The 23,892-nt window shown below is 45.2% G+C and overlaps 1 protein-coding gene across 2 annotated transcripts in view; it reads right to left on the reverse strand.

Annotated features, from left to right (window-relative positions):
* The window catches only part of MAPKAP1 (MAPK associated protein 1), a 127,132-nt gene that overhangs the window by 35,923 nt on the left and 67,317 nt on the right, over positions 1–23,892 (reverse strand). For both annotated transcript variants that reach the window (XM_032233326.1, XM_032233325.1), the window contains exon 7: positions 13,468–13,577. In XM_032233326.1, the coding sequence (XP_032089217.1) occupies positions 13,468–13,577 (110 nt within the window). The remainder of the gene's footprint in view (positions 1–13,467; positions 13,578–23,892) is intronic.

Raw genomic sequence — 23,892 nt, forward strand, 5'->3', positions numbered from 1 at the left:
CTATAGTGCACCACACACCAAAACAACTAGATACAAGGACTATTTTTCCCAAACGCCATCCCTCTGCTAAACAAATGATTCCCTCACCATTGTCAAACCATTCACTAAGTCTGCATTACTATTACTATTAGTCTTCTTATCGTTCCTATCATCCATCTCTTCCCACTTATGACTGCAACTTTGCTGCTTGTATCCTTACGATTTATATTGTTTCCCGATTGCTTATTAGTAACCTATGACTATCATTAAGTGTTGTACCTTAGGATTCTTGATGAATGTATCTTTTCATTTATGTCCACTGAGAGCATCTGCACCAAAGACAAATTCCTTGTGTGTGCAATCACTCTTGGCCAATCAAGAATTCTATTCTATTCCTATTCTATTCCACTCTATTCTATTTATTCTACTCTACCTTATTCTTATTCCTATTCTTATTCTACTCTACTCCCATTCCATTCCACTCTATTCCTATTCTATTTTATTCTATTCTATTCCTATTCTATTCCACTCTATTCTATTTATTCTACTCTACTCTACCTTATTCCTATTCATATTCCTACTCTACTCTACTCCTATTCCATTCCAATCCACTGTATTCCTATTCTATTCTATTCTATTCCACTCTATTCTATTTATTCTATTCTACTCTACCTTATTCCTATTCATATTCCTACTCTACTCTACTCCTATTCTATTCCATTCCATTCCACTCCACTCTATTCCTATTCTATTCTATTCCTATTCTATTCCACTCTATTCTATTTATTCTACTCTACTCTACCTTATTCCTATTCATATTCCTACTCTACTCTACTCTACTCCTATTCTATTCCATTCCATTCCACTCCACTCTATTCCTATTCTATTCTATTCCTATTCTATTCCACTCTATTCTATTTATTCTACTCTACTCTACCTTATTCCTATTCCTATTCCTACTCTACTCTACTCCTATTCCATTCCACTGTATTCCTATTCTATTCTATTCCACTCTATTCTATTTATTCTATTCTACTCTACCTTATTCCTATTCATATTCCTACTCTACTCTACTCCTATTCTATTCCATTCCATTCCACTCCACTCTATTCCTATTCTATAATATTCTATTCCAATTCCATTCCATTCCTATTCCACTTTCCTATCCTATCCTATCCTATCCTATCCTATCCTATCCTATCCTATCCTATCCTATCCTATCCTATCCTATCCTGTCCTGTCCTGTCTTACTACTGCTGCTACTACTAATCTCTCCCTGCTAATAAACATCGTGTTATAATTTGTTGTTGTCCCGGGATTTAAGTCCTAGCCAAGCATCTAAGAATCTTAAAAGTCAGAAAAACCTGGATCCCTTGTGATTCTCTCTATTGGAGTAAACGGACAAATGTCCAGGAACACCTCTGACCACTTTCTCTGATCAAAATTTGGCTTTGAGTGGAGATGATTATCGCCAGTGCTTGGAGTGTATTTTAATTGGGTTTACAAGTTACTCTTGGTTATAAATCTAGCATAGCAATAGCAATAGCAGTAGACTTATATACCGCTTCATAGGCCTTTCAGGCCTCTCTAAGCGGTTTACAGAGAGTCAGCATATTGCCCCCAACAATCTGGGTCCTAGCATGCCATGCAGACGTTTCATGGCCCAACTAGTTAGTTAGTTAGTTTATTAGTTTTGTATGCCTCCCACTCCCGAAGGACTCTGGGCGGCTTACAATAAAAAGGGAAGGGGGATAAATAAGACAATACAAAATTTAAAATACAACAACATTCACAATTAAAGTGGGGCTGGATACTTCAACAGTCCCAGGCCTGCCGGAACAGCCAGAACTTAGTAGCTTTACGGAAGGCCGGGAGGGTAGTAAGGGTCCGGATCTCCACGGGGAGGTCGTTCCAGAGGGCCGGAGCTGCAACAGAGAAGGCTCTCCCCCGGGGGGTCGCCAGCCGGCATTGGCTGGCGGATGGAATCCGGAGAAGGCCAAGTCTGTGCGATCGAATCAGTCTTTGGGAGGTAATCGGCAAGAGGCGGTCTCTCAGGTACCCAGGTCCGATGCCATGCAGGGCTTTAAAAGTAACGACTAGCACCTTGAAGCGTGTCCGGAGACCAATGGGCAGCCAGTGCAGCTCGCGGAGGATAGGTGTAACGTGGGTGTACCTAGGTGCACCCACAATCGCTCGCGCGGCTGCATTCTGGACTAACTGAAGTCTTCGAACGCTCTTCAAGGGCAGCCCCATGTAGAGCGCGTTACAGTAATCCAGTCTTGAGGTGACAAGGGCGTGAGTGACTATCCGAAGGGCCTCCCGGTCCAGGTAGGGTTGCAATTGGTGCACCAGGCGAACCTGGGCAAAGGTCCTCCTGGTCACAGCCGACAAATGATGTTCTAACGTCAGCTGTGGATCCAGAAGGACTCCCAAATTGCGAACCCTCTCTGAGGGGCGTATGATTTCACCCCCCAGGCTAAGGGATGGAACAGCTGGACCATTTTTGGCAGGGAGCATCAATAGCCACTTGGTCTTGTCGGGATTGAGTGCAAGCTTGTTCGTTCCCATCCAAACCCTAACAGCCTCCAGGCACTGGCACATTACTTCTACCGCTTCACTGAGTTGGCACGGGGCGGACAGATACAGTTGTGTGTCGTCCGCATATTGGTGGTATTTAATCCCTTGCCGTCGTATGATCTCACCCAGGGGCTTCATGTAGACATTAAATAGGAGGGGGGGACAGGACCGAACTCTGCGGCACCCCATAGTTGAGGGGCCTAGTGGTCGACCTCTGCCCTCCGACCAACACCGACTGCGACCTGTCCGAGAGGTAGGAGGAGAACCACCGTAGGACAGTGCCTCCCACTCCCACCTCCCGCAACCGTCGCAGAAGGATACCATGGTCGATGGTATCGAAGGCCGCTGAGACGTCAAGGAGCACTAGGATAGAGGAGTGACCCCTATCCCTGGCTCGCCAGAGATCATCGATCAGTGTGACCAAAGCAGTTTCTGTGCTGTAACCAGGCCTGAAACCGGACTGAAAGGAGTCCAGATAATCGGTTTCATCCAAGGACCGCCGGAGTTGAAAGGCCACCACTTTCTCAACAACCTTCCCTACAAAGGGGAGGTTGGAGACTGGACGATAGTTACTTAAAATGGCTGGGTCCAGAGAAGGCTTCTTCAGGAGGGGTCTCACCACCGCATCCTTTAGGAGGAGCGGGAAGTATCCCTCCCGGAGAGAGGTGTTAACTATCCTCTGGATCCAGCCACGTGTCACCTCCCTGCTGGTCGAGACCAGCCAGGAGGGGTACGGGTCCAGAATACATGTGGAGGCACTCACCGCTCCCATGGCCTTGTCCACTTCCTCAGGAGCGACAAGGTAACATTATCAGTGTTAGAAGTTCCCTAGTTGGGCCATGAAATGTCTACAAGAAAACCACCAAGATCAGAGAGCACCAAGGACCCCGCAATCCTCCCCCTCCTCCCCCACTCCCTTCTAGCACCCTTCTCCTCCCTTTTCCTTCTCCTCCTCTCTGCAAACCGCACTTCCTTCCAGCACTGATGCCATTACCTAGCTGGGTAAAGAAACGTTTGCGAGAAAAACACCACGCTCAGAGAGAGAGCACCAAGGTCTCCACAATTTCACCCTGAGCTACAAATATTTTCTTCTGTCAGTACAGAGCTAGTTCCTTGATCGTTTCCGTCCTGCGCTATTTAATTTCTAGCCACTGTAGTTATCGGCAAAATGTCCCTATACACACAAACCTCCAAGTGCATTACACCGCGCACTTAAAAAAACCCACTTTGCGATACGAAAACCTGCCAGAGACGCCTCGTGGAAAAGCACAAAGTAGTCTTTTCATTTCGTTTTGTTGTAAACCCTTTGGGGCAGCCACATCGTTCGCTGTTTGCAATTCCCCTTCTTTTTTAAAAATAAATAAAAATAAATAAGGCACTAACACGAGTAAATTTGTAATTGGGCTTTTTTTACACACACAGAGAGCACCATCACCCGGCTCACTTTATTCCCTTGTAACGAGCTAGTAGAGGATTTGATTTATTTTAAGGGCTACTTTGAGTAAATTCTGTAATTTCGCCAGCTGTCAAGGTGGCGTTAAGCGAAATGGGTTTGAACTGCTGTAGTTTTTGTGTCCCAGGCCAGGTGTCAAGGCCCCTTCTCCTTTCCCTCGAAATTCTGTCACTCTGGATTTACTAGCGGTTTCCCGCAGTTGAATCCTTAAGCAGCGCTGAGTTAATACTCCGTCAGCTGGCTGTGGCATTTATTTCAATGCTTTATTTCCATATCCTCTTTCTTTCTTCTTTCTTTCTTTCTTTCTTTTTCTTTCTTTCATTTTCTCTCTCTCTTTCTCTACCTACCTACCTACCTACCTCTTGTTTCTTCCTTGCTCTCTATGTTCCTTCCCTCCCACCTTCTTCCCTTCTTCTTGCTCTTTCCTTCCTTCCCCCTCCTTCCTCCCTTCTTCTTGCTTCCTCTCCCCCTTTCCTTCCTTCCCTCCCTCCTTTTCTTCTTCTTCCTCCTTCCTTCCTCTCTATCTTTTCCTTCCTTCCTTCCCTCCCTTCTTTCTTTCTTCTTGCTCCTTTCATCCTTTCCACCCTTTCCTTCCTTCCTTCCTTCCTTCCTTCCTTCCCTTTGAATATTTTATTATTGCCTAGGGAAATTTTTTCCAGGACTTTGTGTATGTTTGTGCTTATACACACACACACACACACACACACACACACACACACACTTCTTATATTGCAATTTCAGGGGCTAAATTAACCATGCCATTCATGTGGCATTTCCCCACTTCTGACCGGGAAAGGGAGAATAAAGGGAACGAATAAAAAGTCCCAAGTTTCTCAAAGGGCACGCCTGTTGCTCCACCCAAAAACTGGCCCAAATCTTTTTTCCTTACTTCCCGCTGCGTTTTCCCGAATGGGCCGAAGCCCTTTTTTCGAGAAAGGAGAAGTCGTTTCAAAACTGCTCTTTTCTTTGGATGCTTCTGTAAAGTGTTTCTCCCCCACCCCTCCACCCCCACCCTCAAATTACAAAAACCCTACAGCTTATTCTTCGGTGCTCCTTAAGCTATGGGAAAAATGCAGGCCACGTTTCCGCGGCCCTGATGGGAGAAAGCCTTTACGACAAAATAATGCGTAAAGAACCTTTTGGTTTGAAGAAGAAGAAAAAAAAGAAGAACGGAGCCTGAGGTTGGCTTCGGGGAATGCGTTTGCAGCTGGAAACATCTGTCTGGTCAAAGACTGTTTAGGAGCTGCGCTGGGCAATCTCCAAGGGACGTGGTCTGCAATGCGGAGATGTTCCCAGTGGTGGGGGAGTGGGAGGGTGTGGGGTGGGGTAAGGCTGTCCGGGCAGGAAAACTTCTATGCAGCCAACAAGTTCAAGAGTTTTGAAAGGAGGAAAAAAATATATATATAAGGAATTAAGACGTCTACATCAAGGCCTTTTGGAAAAGAGAGGGAAGAAACCTCAAAGTAAGGATTTCGATTTGGAAAGCATTCAAATCTCGCAATCCTGGCCTCTTATCATCGTCAAGAGAGAGAAAATAAATCCCTCCGCTTCGGCGACTCAGAAGCGAGAAAAACCCTCAAAACATCCCTTTTTTCCTCCGGCAACGTTGCCACTTGCAACAGTCATTAAGCGAACTGTTGCAAGTCGAGACACGCTTCTATTCTTTTTTATTCTTTGTGAGCCACCTAGAGCTGCGAGGGCACGCGGGATGATGCCTCTCTGCGGGGACGCCAGCTGTGGCCCAGCTCGGTTTCACTGCACCCTGCGCACGGGCCTCTCGCCACCCCACTGGTTTTCGAGACTCTGCCATCCACGCGGGAGACGCATGCGTTGGGGGCGTGGGGGGAGTCCTGGGGTTGGTCCCTAGAGGCTTCAGGGAGGCTTGCGAGGCCCAAAATGGATGCACACACCCCCTGCGCCCCGTTTTTGTCTCGGTGGTTTCCTTGCCGTCGTTTCATTCTCCTACCAAGCGCAGCAGCCCTGATGATGTTGCCTAGTCGGGTCATGAAACGTCTCCAATCAAACCGCCGAGCTCGGAAAGGCACAGAAGGCGCCCTAGAAAAAGGCCGCAGGCTGCCGGGAGAAGAAAGAGTGGAGAGAATCGCTGGTTGAATTGGGAACGGGGACATTTCTGTTGCTAAGCCATCCGCTTCTTTCTTTAAATCTTTTTTTTTTTTTTTTTTTTAAGGAACTAGTACAGAGCTGTTTTTCCAAGCTCCATTTCTCACCCGGGACCTGACTTGTCACTTTCCCCCACCTCATGCCTGAGAAGGTTGCTAAAGGTTGGGGGGCAACAAGGCTCAGAATGGCATTTTTCTACACGGGGGAGTCAAGGAAAGGAACGGCGGAGAAGGTCAGCGATTCCCGAGGGGTTTTTTTTTTTAGAAGAAATGGAGAAGGCGAGAGGGAGTTACTTGCTCCCAAAAAGGAGGGTGCAGGATTGCTGGTATCTGGACGGATTGAACATAGAATAATGTCTGAAACTGTGCAGGGCTTTCTTCCCCAGCTGGGGGGGTGGACTGCAAGACCTCCAAGGTCCCTTCCGACTCTGTTATTCATCGCTCCCTCTTCCTTCCTTCTAAAATGCCATGTTAGTTGGTGTTTCAACGCCTCCCCCACCCCCAAGACAGCTCCAGGGGAAGGCTGCTCTTTGTTTATATGTGTGGCAGCCCAAGTTGCCAGCTGTGCTGGCTGAGGATGATGGAAGTTATACCCCCCCCCCCCACAAGTATCTGGAAGGCGCCAGACTGAATAAAGCGTAAGATTTAGGCGAAGTTTGACTGGCTGGGAAAACTGATAAGTCACCTGGAGGGAAAAAAAGGAAAGGAAGGAAGGAAGGAAGGAAGGAAGGAAGGAAGGAAGGAAGAAAAGAAAAGGAGGGAGGGAGGAAGAACAAGAAGGAAAGAAGGAAAGAAAGGTGAACAAGGAAGGAAGTAAAGAAAGAAGAAAGGAAGGGTGAACAGGAAGGAAGAAAAGAAAGAAGAAAGGAAGGAAGGAAGGGTGAACAGGAAGGAAGGAAGAAAAGAAAAAAGGAGGAAGAACAAGAAGGAAAGAAGGAAGGAAAGATGAACAGGAAGGAAGTAAAGAAAGAAGGAAGGAAGGAAGGAAGAACAGGAAGGAAAGAAGAAAAGAAAAAGAAAGAGGTAGGAAGAACAAGAAGGAAAGAAGGAAGGAAAGAAAGAAGGAAGGAAAGAAGAAAGAAAGGAAGGAAAGAAAGGTGAATAGGAAGAACAGGAAGAAGAAAAAAGGAAGGAAGGGTGAACAGGAAGGAAATAAAGAAAGAAGAAAGGAAGGAAGGAAGAAAGGAAGGGTGAACAGGAAGGGAAAAAAGAAAAAGGGAGGAAGAACAAGAAGGAAAGAAGGAAGGAAAGGTGAACGGGAAGGAAGGAAGTAAAGAAAGAAGAAAGGAAGGAAGGTTGAACAGGAAGAAAGGAAGAAAAGAAAAAGGGAGGAAGAACAAGAAGGAAAGAAGGAAGGAAAGATGAACAGGAAGGAAGTAAAGAAAGAAGAAAGGAAGGAAGGGTGAACAGGAAGGAAAGAAGAAAAGAAAAAGAAAGAGGGAGGAAGAACAAGAAGGAACGAAGGAAGAAGGAAGGAAAGAAAGAAGGAAGGAAAGAAGAAAGAAAGGAAGGAAAGGTGGATAGGAAGGAAGAACAGGAAGAAGTAAGAAGGAAGGAAAGGTGAACAGGAAGGAAATAAAGAAAGAAGAAAGGAAGGAAGGAAGGTGAACAGGAAGGAAGGAAGTAAAGAAAGAAGAAAGGAAGGGTGAACAGGAAGGAAGGAAGAAAAGAAAAAGAAAGAGGGAGGAAAAACAAGAAGGAAAGAAGGAAAGAAGGAAAGAAAGAAGGAAGGAAGGAAAGAAGAAAGGAAGGAACAAAGGAAGGAAAGGTGAATAGGAAGGAAGAACAGGAAGAAGAAAGAAGGAAGGAAAGGTGAACAGGAAGGAAATAAAGAAAGAAGAAAGGAAGGAAGGGTGAACAGGAAGGAAGTAAAAAAAGAAAGGTGAACAAGAAGGAAGGAAGGAAAGAAAGGAAGGAAGGAAAAAAGGAAAGGTGAACAGGAAGGAAGAATAGGAAGAAGACAGAAGGAAGGAAGGGAGGGTGAACAGGAAGGAAAGAAGGAAGGAAGGAAGAAAGAAAGAAAGGGTGAACAAAAGGGGTGGCTGGATGGGGCTGGGGGTGGGTGGGGAGGAGGGGACGGCGGGAAGGAGCCGAAGACCATTCATCCCGGCTAACGACTTGTTCATTATGAGTGATGATGGATAAAGACTTCTCACGCAGCGATGAAATCAAGATTTATATGCATTGTTTCCTCTCTCAACTAGTGGGAAGATCATCATCATCTAATTCCATCTCCGCGGCCAGCGATGGGCATCCGGAGAGCGGCGTTATCAAACCGCGCAGTCAGCTGGCAAAAGCCGCGACGTGCGGCTGGCACATCTGGACGGGGCTGCCAGCAGCCCAGGGTGAACGATGACGCTTGGCCGGCAGCCAAGCGTCTTAGAGACCCCCGGCAGGCTTTCGGCTCTGCCTATATCTCCTCGTCTTCTTCTTCTTCTCCTTCTCCTTCCCCCTTTCCACCCCTCCTTAAAAAAAAAAAAAGAATCCGATTTTCATTGCTTCGTTCAATTGCTCTCCGCTGCCATTTTTTACAGCTCTTATCGTTTTCCCCCGGAATGCGGCCTTGAGACAGCTCATCCGTGTCCTTTGGCGGTGTTATCTCTTCTAACTTTTATTAAAACTTCAGCTTTCATCGGGAGATAGCTAATTAAATTGGTGACAGATTATAGACTCGTTTGGGGGAAAGGAGCGGAAGGGGTGGGTGGGCTGCGACCAATTCTTTCTTTCTTTCTTTCTTTCTTTGTCTGGCTCGCTCTCTCTCTGTCTCTCTCTCTCTTTCTTTCCAAAACAGAAACCTGGGCATGGGAAATTATGTTCTTTCTTTCTCTTTCTTTCTTTCCTTCCTTCCTTCATAAACAGAAACCTGAGGATGGGAAATTATTTTCTTTCTTTCTTTCTTTCTTCCTTCCTTCTTTCTTTCCTAAACCGAAATCAGGAGATGGGAAAATTTGTTCTTTCTTTCTTTCTTTCTTTCTTTCTTTCTTTCTTTCTTTCCCTTCCTTCCATGGGAAACAGAAATGTGGGGATGGGAAATTATGTTTTTCTTTCTTTTTTTCTTTCTTTCTTTCCTTCCTTCCTTCATAATGGGAAATTATGTTCTTTCCTTCTTTCCTTCCTTCCTTCTTTCTTTCCTTCCTGTGGAGTTAAAACTAAACCGACCCGTACAGAGTGGAGAGGGTGAGAGAGAGAGAGAGGGAGGGGGGAAGGAAAGGTTTCATTCATTTAACCAAGACAAGATGCTTTATCTCTACCGAGTCTATAGATAGGTTTATATTAAAAGTTCTTTGTGGAGGGTGACACCAGCCGGTGCCATTTCTCACCGTAATTATTTCTCGATGTCAAGACAGATTTTTCTCGGCTCGGTGGGGGCTTTGAGGCTGTACCTGCACAGGCCTCTGGAAGCCAAAGGACTTTCTTGACAATTAAAAGCAAGAAGACCTAAAAGGTTTCGTTTTTTTAAAAAAAGGAATTCCTCCTTTTTCAAAAACGAGAAACACCTAGCCAGCAGATGGGACCGCAAGGACGCAGCGGGAGGGAAGTTTTGCAAGAAGGCTAAACTTACTCCTCGAATTATGACCACCATTCCTGCTGCTGAGTGAAGACAGTTCTTAAGGGGAGATCGTCCCATTTTACGACCTTTCTTGCCAAGTGAATCGCTGCCGTTGTTCAGTTAGGAACGCGGCTGTCCAGCGAATCGGGCTTCCCTGTCGACTTTGCATGTCAGAAGGTCACAAAGGGGGAATCACATGACCCCAGGACACTGCAACCGTCATAAATATGAGTCAGTGGCCAAACGTCTGAATTTTGAATACGTGACGAACAGGGATGCTTCAACCATCGTAAAACGGTGTGAAAAACAGTTGTAAGTCACTTTTTTCAATGTGTTGTAGCCCACTAGCAGAGCTGGTGGCAGATTTGGACAGTGAGGAGGTTGGGGAGGAAGATGGGACAGTCCTGGAGTCTGGGGGAGGCTCTGATGAGGGCTCTGTGTCGAAGGCAGAGAGGGGGCCAGGGCCGTCTGACAGTTATCAGCTGCCTTCGGAGTCGGACATCAGTGAGGCAGAAGAACAGCTGGATCCTGTTCCCAGTGTGCACATGCACAGAGTTGTCAGACGAAGGGAACAGCTAAAGAACAGGGGTCGACTTGGGAGTAAGACCACAGGTGGACTTTGAACGGCCCCTCCCAGAGGGAATAAAAGGGGAGCGAAAGGGGAGTGGAGTTTGCAGGAGACCATTAGTTCTCTTCATTGGCTTGTGACTCTCCGAGACTCCTTGCCAAGTTTTGCAGATATTGGCCTGTTATTTGGGAACTCCTGACCCTCACAAAAATTTGGACTGTAAAAATGGCATGCCACGATTTGTAAGATCAGATGTGAGTTTCCACTAAAAACTGCTTTTTGGTTCCCAAAGATAAGGGATTCCCAGGAGAATCCATTCTTGGGAAGGCCTTCATAAAGATGAAATGCTAAAATTTGCAATACCCTTTGGCCAAACTTTTCTGTCTCAAATATCCCCTCCTGAGCGCAAAGATGACACACTAAAAATTGTACGTTTGCTTAAAAAAAAAAAAAATTGAATCTCAAATATTCGGTTCCGAGTGCAAAGGTAAAATACTGTAATTGCAAAAGACGTTTGAAAAAAAAACAAAACCCCCAAACCAGTTCAATCTCAGAGAGCCAAAGGGCTCCGAGCCCAAAATAAAAATCCAGACAGAACCGTCTCCAAGTTGGAGCGAAATCATCTGTTTGTTTTTTGACCTGGGACAAAATTTTGCCTTTTTGAAGCATCCACTTTTAAGTTGAAAGGTTTGGCCGATTCAACCCTGAAAAAAATGGGGAGGCTTGTTGCAAAACAGCCTAGGTGTCAAAGAGATTTTTTTGGGAAGAGTCGGAATAAAACATTCAAGCTGTTTCCATGTTTATTCCAAAGGAACAAAAGCCAGCTGGGAAGAATCTGATGCAACGTTTCAAAAACAAGAAAAGTTCCCTTTTTTCTGCATGCTAGCCTAAATTGGAAGTAAAGGTAGATTTTGGACATTGGTTTTCTTTATATAAGAGATGCGATGTTTATGTATGTGTGTATGTGTGTTTGTATGTATGTATGTATGTATGTGTGTATCTATCTATCTATCTATCTATCTATCTATCTATCTATCTATCTATCTATCTATCTATCTGTTGTATTTGTGCTGATAAATAAATAAAGGGAGACTAGTATAGATCTATTTCAAGCTATTTAGCTCTCATCAGCTAGCCATACCCTTGCTGGGATTCGAACCTGGGCTGTATTACATATTAGGCAGATGTGTTAACCACTAAGCCACAAGGTTCTCCTCCTTTACCATATTTGGACATACCAGGGGTTGTGACACTAAATACATACCTATTTCCCTGGCTCAGCTGATAAAGGAGGAGAACCTTGTGGCTTAGTAGTTAATACATCTGCCTAATATGTAATACAGCCCAGGTTCGAACCCCAGTAAGGGTATGGCTAGCTGATGAGAGCTAAATAGCTTAAAATAGATCTATACTAGTCTCCCTTTATTTATTTATCAGCACAAATAAAAAAACACAAATGTAACAAAGGCAACAGTAAAAATATTGGGTTTCTATCTGGATGGTCTCTTGTGATGAGCCGATAGACAGAGAAAGGAAGCAGTAGACTTCCTCCCATATTTGGGCATACCAGGGGTTGTGACACTACATACATACATACATACATACATACATACATACATACATACATACATACATACATACATACAAAAAAGGACACGGTGGCTCGGTGGATAAGACTCTGAGCTTGTTGATCAGAAAGGTTGGCAGTTTGGCGGTTCGAATCCCTAGCGCCATGTAACAGAGTGAGCTCCCAGCTTCTGCCAACCTAGCAGTTCAAAAGCACGTAAAAAATGCAAGTAGAAAAATAGGAACCACCTTTGGTGGGAAGGGAGCAGCGTTCCGTGTGTCTTTGGCATTGAGTCATGCCGGCCACATGACCATGGAAATGTCTTCGGACAGCGCTAGCTTTTCGACTTTGAAATGATGAGCACTGCCCCCTAGAGTCGGGAATGACTAGCACTTAGGCGCGAGGGAAGCTTTACCTTTTTATGTTTCTTATTGAAAGGGATGGGGTGATGGGGAGGAGGCCTCCCAAAATGGCTACAACACCCACAACTCCCCTGCCCCATGTTATTGAATGCTTTGCGGGTATGCAGAGTTGCAACTGTTTGAAGTTACAACAGCACTGAAAAAGAAGCCGAGCGTTTGAATTCCAATTACCTGACCATGGAGAAGCGGCAAAGGTCATAACCATGAAAAATGGTCGTTAAGTTACATTTTTCGGTGCCTTCGTAACTTTGAACAGCCACTAAATGAATTGTTGTAAGGCAAGGGCGACCTGTAATATGTTTGTGTGCGTGTGTGTTTGTGTGTGTGTGTGTATGTTCCAGCATAACTCTGGAACTCCTTGAGCAATTTCAACCAAACTTGGCATACAGATGACTTACTCTCTGGAAACAAATACTCTCTGAAAACTAATACTAGTTGTGGGTTGTTAAGATGCAGCCTGTTATGCCTTCAAATGGCTTCTACTGTACTGTTGTAAAATGGCTTCTACTGCACAGCACAGTGGAGTTGCCATGGTAACAGATTCACAGTACTCCACAAGGGGGCACCCTCTGGTAAGGGGAAAAATCCAACATTAGAAATTACATTTGGTCCGGACATTTCCCCCCCCCTCCCCAATTAATAAAATACTGTCAACACCGCATTATCGGCTAGTTTAAAAACAACAACAAAACAAAACAGGGAGACAATGGATCACCGGAAAGAGATCCAGATTTATGGTCCAAATCCATTTCTCCTACCTACTTCTTCTTTTTCTTTTTGCAATAATTCCCCGACTACCTTCACCACCACCCCGAAAATAAGCAAAATTACAAAATATAAAACTGCTCCGTTTTACGGCGAGGAGAATGTGAAGCCCGCCGTCTTTCAGCCACACTCAACCTAAAGCGAAACCCGGGAGGAAAATAACATTACAGAGCAATTCGTGAGCAGTGCGTATCGAGTGGCAGTTGAGGCAAGATGGACAGATTCCAATAAATAGTAGATAATAAATAATAAACAAAAGCAATGAAAATACATTGACTGCCTTGCTTCAGAAAGAATCGCTAAGAGAGGTCACTTTGTCACCAGGAAAACAAGTTTCGGAAGCGATCCGGGGAAAGGGGGATGGGGTAGGGCGGCCGTGAAACGCACTGCCCTCCCTCCTAAACAATAATAATAATAATAATAAAATAAAATAGGTAGGAAGTAGGAAGAGGTCTGGTTTCCCCACCTGAGCCGCGCTGCGAACTCTTCCTTCGCTTCAGAGCCTTCTGCAAAATGTCCTTCATGGTCACCTTCAGGCTCTCCACCTGGATCAGGGAGAATCCATGTGCAGCATTTCTGCAAAGGCACAAGGAGAGGAGGGTTGAGGGGCACGGAGTGGTTCGCGCACGGGCTTGGCCCAGGCTGCTGCCCGGGTGGGGGGGGCGGGTGGGGGGCGGGACTTAGGGCTGGTACAATTTTTAATTTAATGAACAGAATACAGAAAAGTGGAATGGAAGATAGGATAGGATAGGACAGGACAGGACGGAATAGAGTAGTAGAGAATAGAATATGGAATGGAATAGAATAGAATAGAATTTGAAAGAATAGAATAGGAGTAGAGTGGAGTAGAATAGAAATAGGAATAATTGAATAGAAATAAAAGAGAAATAGAATAATTGAATGGAGCGGAATAGAATTTGAAAGAATAGAAGTAGAGTGAATAGAAATAGGAATAATTGAATAGAAATAAAATAGGAATAGAATGATGGAATGGAATGGAATAGAATTTGAAAAAATAGAATAGAATAGGAGTAGAGTAGAATAGAAATAGGAATAATTGAATAGAAACAAAATAGGAATAGAAAAATGGAATGGAATGGAATAGAATAGAATTTGTAAGAATAGAATAGAATAGAAGTAGAGTAGAGTAGAGTAGAATGGAAATAGGAATAATTGAATAGAAATAGAATAGGAATAGAATAGTAGAGAATATAATAGAATAATGGAAGAACAGAATAGAATAGAAAAGAATAGAATGGAATAATTGAATGGAATGGAATATAGAATAGAATAAGAACGGAACTGATAGAATAGAATAGAATAGAATTTGAAAGAATAGAAGTAGAGTAGAATAGAAATAACAGAATAGGAATAGTAGAGAATAGAATAGAATAGAATAGAATAATGGAATGGAATATAGAATAGAACAGAAGTAGAGAAGAGTAAAACAGAAATAGAAATAATAGAATAGAAATAGAATAGAACTGAACAGAAATAGAATAGAATAGAAATAATAGGGTCGGAAGGAACTTTAGAGGTCTTCTAGTCCAACCCTCTGCTCAAGCAGGAGACCCTATGCCATTCTGGACCAATGGCTGTCCTTTCTCTTCTGGTCAAATAAATAAACAAATTATAAATGAGCCAGCCGGCCATGACTCTTCCCTCCTAGTGAAACTCCCCATGGCAATCCATCTGCTTCCAGCCCCTTCAACCTGGGGGACTTCAGAAAGGAATCCAGGTGGCCATTGTAGGCTAAACGATGATCTGTTCTAAACTGAATGGCAGAAAAGTAGAGAAGAACAGAGTTGGAAAGGGACCTTGGAGGTCTTCTAGCCCAACCTTCTCCTCAAGCAGGAGACCCTCTATACCAATGTTTCTCAACCTTGGCGACTTTAAGTCCTGTGGACTTCAACTCCCAGAATTCCCCAGCCAGCTGCGCAGGACTTAAAGTCGCCAAGGTTGAGAAACACTGCTCTATACCATTCTGGACAAACATTGTCCAGTCTCTTCTTAAAAATCTCCAGGAATGAAAAACCCCCACAGCTCCTGAAGTTGTATTTTCGAAGACCCCCTGAAGCGAAGCGAGCTTGGAAAAGCTTGGCTTGTTCAGATTTTATTTATTCAAGCGATCGCACACATCCCATTTCCCCAAGCTCAAGTTCAGGTAGGTAGGATTCTGGGGCTGTGCGTGGGGACGTGGGAGAGGGATCCAAAAAGTTGACTACCGGTAGTTCTGTGGGCGCCGGGATTCCACTCTGCTTAAAATCCCACCCTGCCAATTGGACGGGGCTCAGCTTGGGAGTTTTGAGGAGGCTCCTGGGGAATGGAGCAGATTCAATCTGGAACAATTAAAAGCTTTTTGGCTGTAAGGCAGCGCCGTTTTAACCCTGATACACCCCACTTGGCGTATCTTGGATGGAATCGAAGCCCTCCTTAATTAAGGGCGTTGCCAAAGATGGCCAATTTGGAACGATAACCCTGGCAACGCGGCGATGCTCGCTGTCAAAACAAGGCGAGTGTTACAACAGCCCTGTGGATTATTGCTCTGGATCCTATTCCACGCCAGAGTTGTTGCCTCCCCCTCTTTCCCCTCCCCAAGCCGCTTTCCAGACACGGCGGAAAGAAAAGGGACTGGGGGCTAAAACCTATGAAGAACGGTTGCAGGAACTGGGTAGGTCTAATTTAATGAAAAGAAGGACTAGGGAAGACATGATAGCAGCCTTCCAATATCTGAGGGGCTGCCCCAAAGAAGAGGGAGTCAAACTATTCTCCAAAGCACCTGAGGGTAGAACAAGAAGCAATGGGTGGAAACTAATCAAGGAGAGAAGCAACTTAGAACTAAGGAGGAATTTCCCGGCAGTTGGAACAATTAATCAGTGGAACAACTTCCCTCCAGAAGTTGTAAATGCTCCAACGCTGGACGTTTTTAAGAAACGTTTTTTTTTTAAACCCTAGGTTATTGTGGTGTCTATTAAATACACAACAGAGAGATACGGTGTGTGTGTATGGGGGGAAACGTAGTAGGGATGCACCTGTAATCAAATGACATATTGTATGGGATGATGGGGGTTTTTTTGTTTTTCTTTTTTCCTTTTTTTTTTTGTGTGTGTGGGGTTTTTTTTTTTCTTTTCCCTCTGCCTTTCTTTTTCTATTGTTATGTGATTATGTTGTCTATGTAATAATAATAATAAAAAAAGAAGATGCTGGGCATCCAAGTGGCCTCAACGACCCTCTCAAAGGATGCAAATTCTTTTAGAGCAAAGCAACACCTCAAAGCCTGCCCGAGGGAAGGAAAAATAGGATTGGGCAAGATGTATGAGATATTGACCCAGAAGTAACTTTCAGAAGTTGGAAGAGGCACCTCTGCTAATCTGCTTCATCTATTTCTGATGGTTATTCCCGGCTTGTTTAGATTGCATTTTTGCAATTACTGCTTTTTTTTTGTTTTAAATCCAAGCTTATCTAAAAAGCCTCAGCAGATGAACAGGATAGAAATGACAAATTATTATCATTAGTCGCCTCCCGTTCGTAAAACCGGCATGCAGTCTTAAGCTATTTCCTTGGTGACAGACTTGGTTAACAATAAGGAGACTCGGGATGGGCTGCCCAACTCTGGTCCAGCACAAATAGAAAATAAAGTACGTTTCTTCCCCGCTTTTTCACAGAAGAGGTTCAAATGTCTTTCAAAACACTGAATATTTGCAGCTCGGGGTTGAAATGAGGGGCCAATTCGGCATTCTCTGAGCTTGGTGGTTTTCTTGCAGATGTTTCGCTACCCAACTAGGTGACATCATCAGTATTAGAAGGGAGTGGGGTGTGTGGACTGGAGGAGGTGGAGGAGGTGGAGGAGGACTGTGGGGTCCTTGGTGCTCTCTGAGCTTGGTGGTTTTCTTGCAGATGTTTCATTACCCAACTAGGCAACGTCATCAGTGCTAGAAGGGAGTGGGGTTGGTGGAGAGGAGGAGGACTGTGGGGTCCTTGGTGCTCTCTGAGCTTGGTGGTTTTCTTGCAGACATTTTGTTACCCAGCTAGGTTACATCATCAGTGCTAGAAGAGAGTGGGGTTTGTAGAGAGAAGGAGGAGGAAGAGCAGGAGGACTGTGGGGTCCTTGGTGCTCTCTGAGCTTGGTGATTTTCTTGCAGATGATTCATTACCCAAACTAAGTAACATCCTTAGTAGTAGTACTGATCACCAGCCCTGATGATGTTACTCAGTTGGGTAATGAAACGTCTGCAAGAAAACGACTGAGTTCAGAGAGCACCCAGCTTTCAAACTACACCTGAAAGAGCATTTTATGAGCTTGTTAGGCAGCTTTCATTCAGAAAATAGGCAAGACATCCCTCCACTGAGGGAAGGCATCGTGCAAGGGTGCCCATCTTTCAATTTTTTGGGCACCGAGCGGCAATTGGTTAAGGTAAAGGTTAAGTTTCCCCTCGCATGTATGTGCTAGTTGTTCCCAACTCTAGGGGGCGGTGCTCATCTCTGTTTCAAAGCCAAAGAGCCAGCGCTGCCCGAAGACATCTCCGTGGTCATGTGGCCGGCATGACTCAACACCAAAGGCGCACAGAACGCTGTTCCCTTCCCACCAAAGATGGTTCCTGTTTTTCTACTTGCATTTTTGACTTGCTTTCGAACTGCTATTTTGGCAGAAGCTGAGACAAGTAACGGGAGCTCCCTCCGTTACGCAGGCTAGGGACTCGAACTTTCTGATCAACAAGCTCAGTGTTTTAGTCCCCGAGCCACCGCGTCCCTATATCCCTCCAATAACGATTGGTTATCGGTGCTAAAAAGGGTCGGGACATGTTAAAGCATCCTTTGCATTCTCCAGGCAGACCATCTTGGGAAAGATCCATAATTCCTCAACGGACAATCTTTAAGAGCCAGCCTAAAGAGAGGACCATCGCTGGCCAGAGATGTTCTCTCATCGTGTCTCGGTGGCGTTTTTTGTTTTTTTCCACCCACCAGCAAAATGGAGCCAGCTGGAAAGTTCTGGTTTGCATCCCTTAACAACGGAGCAACAGAGGAAGAAGCAAAATTCCCTCCCTTCTTGTAAGTTCAAAGCTGTTATGACAACCGAGGAGCATTTCTTTGGCCCTTTCTCAAGAACTCGGCTAAAAGTTTCGCCTTAAGTTGCCGTGATACAAGATTCTCAAAGGGAGGGGAACATTCCAGAAGACAAAGAAGCTTCCCTCGCCATAATGTTAAGAGATGGGAAGGAGCAGATCGTCGGAAAAACATAGAAAAAAAAACAAATATCAATGGGTTATCAATCAACCCAACTCAACGCGGAAAGAGGTAAGTAGGTAACTGATGATGTTACCTAGATTGGTAATGAAACATCTGTAAGAAAGCCACTAAGCTCGGACAGCACCAAAGACTCCAAAGTCATCCTCCTCTTCGCCTCCACAAACCTTCCTCCTTTCCAGCACTGATGATGTTACCTAGTTGGGCCATGAAATGTCTGCAAGAAAATCATCAAGTTTAGAGAGCACCAAAGACCTCACAGTCCTCCTCCTCCTCCTCAAACCTCAGAGGTGGGTTCCTACCGGTTCACACCGGTTCGGTAGAACTGGTTCATCAAATCTACCGAACCGGTTAGAAGAGGTTCCACCAGTGGACCCGGAAAGCAGGCCACACCTACAGAAGAGGTTCCAAACATTTTTGAAACCCACCACTGTCAAACCCCCACTGTCTTCTAGCACTGATGATGTTGCCTAGTTTTCCTTCTTCTCCCTTTTCCTTCTTCTTCTCCTCCTCCTCCTCCTCACCAACCACACTGATGCTGTCACCCAGTTGGGTTGTGAAATGTCTCCGCAGAAAACCTACCAAGCTCAGAGAGCACCAAGGACCCTATACATCCTCATCCTTCTCTCTGCTTGGAAAATAGTTCAGACATTTTGAAGCTTGGGAAGATACTTTGATTAAGGGGTAGCGAGAATCTTTCGCCCTTGGTTGTTATTTTTTCCCCTTCCTTTTTTCTTGTCCCCACTTCCAACCATTAAACCCGCCATCCTGGGCCCAACGTTTGGGAAGCCAGGCTCTGCCTGTCACAAGCCAGGACAAAGGGTGAGTGATGGAGGAGTAACACCTCCTTAAAAAACCTTGGTCCAGCTGGCCTGGCTGGGAGCACCTCGTAAGAGCCCCTTCCCAGGGTTACGGGAGAAGACGCTCAACGGGTTTAGAAGGCGGAAGAGGGCTCTACGCCCCACGGCAGATCCAGGGTCAGAACCATCTTCTAGGAGAAGGAAAACTCCGGTTACAAACCTCCACTGCCTTGTGGCTGCATCCACTCCTGGAAAAGGCTTCCGGAGTCAACCTACAGGCAAAATCCGGAGCCGGAGTCCCGGAAGCAGTTCGTGACTATGCACAACCACGTTGTGGTGACTCCTGCAATGCAGCTGGAACCAACTGTATCAGCTCTGGACTATTTCAGCCATGTAGAGAGGGGGGAATCTGCTGCTTGGGTAACAGTCTGTCCTCCATATTAATCTACCCAGGCCTGGTGCTCTGGAGAGGACACTCCAGCTTTGACCTCTTCCCAGAGCACGATACCATCGTCTTTGGAGACTGAAGGATACCAGTGCAATACCTCCAACCAAAGTCTTCACACCTGGTCAATAAACATAAGACTTTCACAACTCAACTTATTCCTTTCGATAGCAAGGAAATACACATGGGCACAATAGGTTCACGGTGAGAAAGGTTTTGATGATTTATTGGTTGTTGTTGTTGTTAGTTGGGAAGTCGTGTCCGACCCATCATGACCCCATGGACAATGTTCCTCCAGGCCTTCCTGTCCTCTACCATCCTCCGGAGTCCATTTAAGCTCACGCCGACTGCTTCGGTGACTCCATCCAGCCACCTTCTTCTCTGCCATCCCCTTCTTCTTTTGCCCTCCATCTTTCCCAGCATGAGGCTCTTCTCCAGGGAGTCCTTCCTTCTCATCAGGTAGCCAAAGTCATTGAGTTTCCTCTTCAGGAACTGGCCTTCTAAAGAGCAGCCAGGGTTGATCTCCTCTAGGACTGACCGGTTGGATGGCCTTGCAGTCTAAGGGACTCAATGCAGGAGTCTTCTCCAGCACCAGAATCCAAAGGCCTCCATTCTTTGGCTCTCAGCCTTCGTCATGGTCCAACTTTCACAGCCCTGATTTATAGAGGCTTATTAAATCTGCAGGGAGAACTTTCCCTTTGACACAGCACCTTTGCCTGGAGAGAATTAAGTGGGACAGGAACACCCCACCCCCACCCACCCCAATTCCTCTCCTTATTTTAATAGACTGCAAAAGTTTTTCTGGCTTTGGTTTCAGACTAAACCTTTCCTTGACATTTAAGACAGCTGTGGGAGGGCAAAGTTGGAGAACGGCAAGAATGCTTTAAAGATTTTTTTTTTTTTTTGCTCGTGCTCTCTTGGCCCAACTCCAAAAGAAAATGTTAAGAAAACAGAGTTGCAATGGAGAGGGGAAGTTAAAAGTAAAAACAGCCGAGAGGCCAGTGGTGCCAAACACCATTTCTGCTGTCCCAGGTCTGGAAGGGAGAGGGAGGGAGAGGGGGGGGGAAATTTCCCCACCCTGCTGAAAACACACAAGGGACTTTCTGCTTTTAACTTGGGTGGAATGAAGTCATTAAAGCCACAGCTCTCAACATCTGCAAAGTGCCGTTTCCTTCAAGTCCACTGCTGGAAACTTTAGAGACAATTTGCCCCTCTCCCTTACTCAAATTCCCTATTCCGTTTACATTGATGGGTTCCTCCATCTAAACAGGGATCAAATCCAGCCTGGCTGAGTTTTTCAAGATCAGATAAGGCCAGATGGAGCCTGTTAGGTAAAGCTTCCCCTCGCACAGATGTGCCAGTCGTTCCCGACTCTAGGGGGAGGTGCTCATCTCCGTTTCAAAGCCAAAGAGCCAGCGCTGTCCGAAGACGTCTCCGTGGTCAGGTGGCCGGCATGACTCAATGCCCGAAGGCGCATGGAACGCTGTTCCCTTCCCACCAAAGCGGGTTCCTATTTTTCTACTTGCATTTTTTAACGTGCTTTCGAACTGCTAGGTTGTTTCATGCCAGAAGGTGGCTTGGAGATATTCAGATAGACAGACATAATGGGTGAGAGAAAGAAAGAAAGAAAGAAAGAGAGAGAGAGAGAGAGAGAGAGAAAGGGAGAAAGAAAGAAAGAGAGAAAGAGAGAGAGAGAAAGAGAGAGAGAAAGAGAGAGAGAGAAAGAGAGAGAGAGAAAGAAAGAAAGAAATGGATGTTTATGATGGATGATCGGAACGGACAGAGATAGACTGACAGATCTAAAGGAGGGATGGATTGATGGATAGATGAATACATATATAGAATAAATGGGTAGATGGATGAATGGGTGAATATGATGGATGGAAAGGACAAATTGATTGACAAACAGATATAATGGATGAATGGATGGATGAATAGGCAGAATGATTCGGTAGGCAGGTGGATAGATAGATAGATAGATAGATAGATAGATAGATAGATAGATAGATAGATAGATAGATAGATAGATAGATAGACAGACAGACAGACAGACAGACAGATGGATAAATGAAATGGATGGATGAATCACAATAGCCATAGTTATCCACTTTGGGGTTCCAATAGAACTCTCCAATAGTACAATCCAGAGAAGACTTCACTGCTTAGAAGGTCCATGCAAGGAGATCACCTCGTTCAAGCCTTGTTCAGTTCAAGAATCTGTGATTACCACCACGCCCCCCCCCACCCAGCCTACGAACATCCAGCTTCAACATACAGCAGAAAGGGAGTCGTGGATGATGGGGGAAGAAGAAGAAGAAGAAGAAGAAGAAGAAGAAGGAAGAAGAAGAAGTAGTAGTAGTAGTAGTAGTAGTAGTAGTAGTAGACAACATCGATGTTGAGTAGTGCTCTTTGAGCTTCATTGCCTTATTGCAGACAGTTCATTACCCAACTAGGTAACATTATCAGGGTTAGAAGGCATAGGGGTTTTCAGAGAGGAGGAGGAGGAAGAGAACTGTGAGGTCCTTGATGCTCTCTGAGCTTGGTTGATTTCTTGCAGGCGGTGAAGAGGACAAGGAAGAGGAAGAAAAGGAGGAAGAGGAAGGAGAAGGGGAAGAAGAAGATGAAGGAGGAGGAGAAGGGGAAGAAAAAGAAGGAGAAGAAGAAGAAATGTTGCAAATAGTAAAGGAAGAGGAGAAAAATATAAAATGTTGCAAATAGTAGAGGAGAAGACGAAGGAGAAGGAGAAGGAGAAGGAGAAGGAGAAGGAGAAGGAGAAGAAGAAGAAGAAGAAGAAGAAGAAGAAGAAGAAGAAGTAGTAGTAGTAGTAGTAGTAGTAGTAGTAGTAGTAGTAGTAGTCAACATCGATGTTGAGTAGTGCTCTTTGAGCTTCATTGCCTTATTGCAGACAGTTCATTACCCAACTAGGTAACATTATCAGGGTTAGAAGGCATAGGGGTTTTCAGAGAGGAGGAGGAGGAAGAGAACTGTGAGGTCCTTGATGCTCTCTGAGCTTGGTTGATTTCTTGCAGGCGGTGAAGAGGACAAGGAAGAGGAAGAAAAGGAGGAAGAGGAAGGAGAAGGGGAAGAAGAAGATGAAGGAGGAGGAGAAGGGGAAGAAAAAGAAGGAGAAGAAGAAGAAATGTTGCAAATAGTAAAGGAAGAGGAGAAAAATATAAAATGTTGCAAATAGTAGAGGAGGAGAAGGAGGAGGAGAAGGAGAAGGAGAAGAAGGAGGAGAAGGAGAAGGAGAAGGAGGAGGAGGAGAAGAAGAAGAAGAAGAAGAAGAAGAAGAAGAAGAAGAAGAAGAAGAAGAAGAAGAAGAAGAAGAAGAAGAAGAAGAAGAAGAAGAAGAAGAAAAACAGAACGGGGGAATTGAATGAACTTTTATGGCTCTTCAAACACACCTTCCTTCCCGCTTGTCTCCATCCCATCACCCTCAGTTGTAGGATAAACTACCCCCTCCATCTTGAGAGCAAAACCTGCCTCTCCCCACCACCAAAAAAGCTGACAAATTAATGGCTCCAATCCCTCCGTTACTGAATCATGTCTGAACGTCAGCCCTCCTTTTACCTCAGACGTCTGGAGCCCGTCCCAGAACCAATCTTGAAAAGTTTATTTTACTGATCAAAGCAATAATATTACATCGGGGTTTTTTGTTTTTTTTTGCTTTTTGTTTAAAAGGAAAGCAAAGGGCAGGCTAAGGAGCTTGGAATGGGGGTTGAGAGAGAGAGAGAGAGGGAGAGGGGGAGAGAAAGAAAGAAAAGAGGGAATTAAAAAGCTCTGGCCTTGACTATATTTAGTGGAACTATTCAAGTAAGTGAGGATTTGGCAACGGCTGCCGAAGAGATTGCGCTGCTCAAAATTATAAGCAATTGAGATGCTTATGCTGGATCGGGGCCAGGGAGGGCTGCGAGATGGGCTATTCAGAGTTGAGGGTTGACAGGCAGGGATTTCGAGAAGGGAGAGGAGAGGAGGAGGAGGGAAAACTACTGCAGAATGCGTTGTAGCCCGCCAGTGAAGATGGCGGCAGATTCGGACACTGAGGAGGTTGGGGAGGAAGATGGGCGAGTTCTGGAGTCTGGGGAAGGCTCTGATGAGGGCTCTGTGTCGGAGGCAGAGAGGGGCCAGGGCCATCTGACAGTTATCAGCTGCCTTCAGAGTCAGACATCAGTGAGGCAGAAGAACAGCTGGAGCCTGTTCCCATTGTGCGCATGCGCAGAGTGGCCAGACTAAGGGAAGAGCTAAAGAACAGGGGTCGACTTGGGAGGAAGGCCACAGGTGGATGATGAATGGCCCCTCCCAGAGGGAATAAAAGGGGAGCGAAAAGGGAGTGGAGTTTGCAGGAGACCATTAATTGGTTCGCGACTCTCCGAGACTCCTTGCTTAAGGACAGCGTGAATCA

This window comes from Thamnophis elegans, chromosome 16 (assembly GCF_009769535.1).
Source record: "Thamnophis elegans isolate rThaEle1 chromosome 16, rThaEle1.pri, whole genome shotgun sequence".
Lineage (NCBI taxonomy): Eukaryota > Metazoa > Chordata > Lepidosauria > Squamata > Colubridae > Thamnophis > Thamnophis elegans.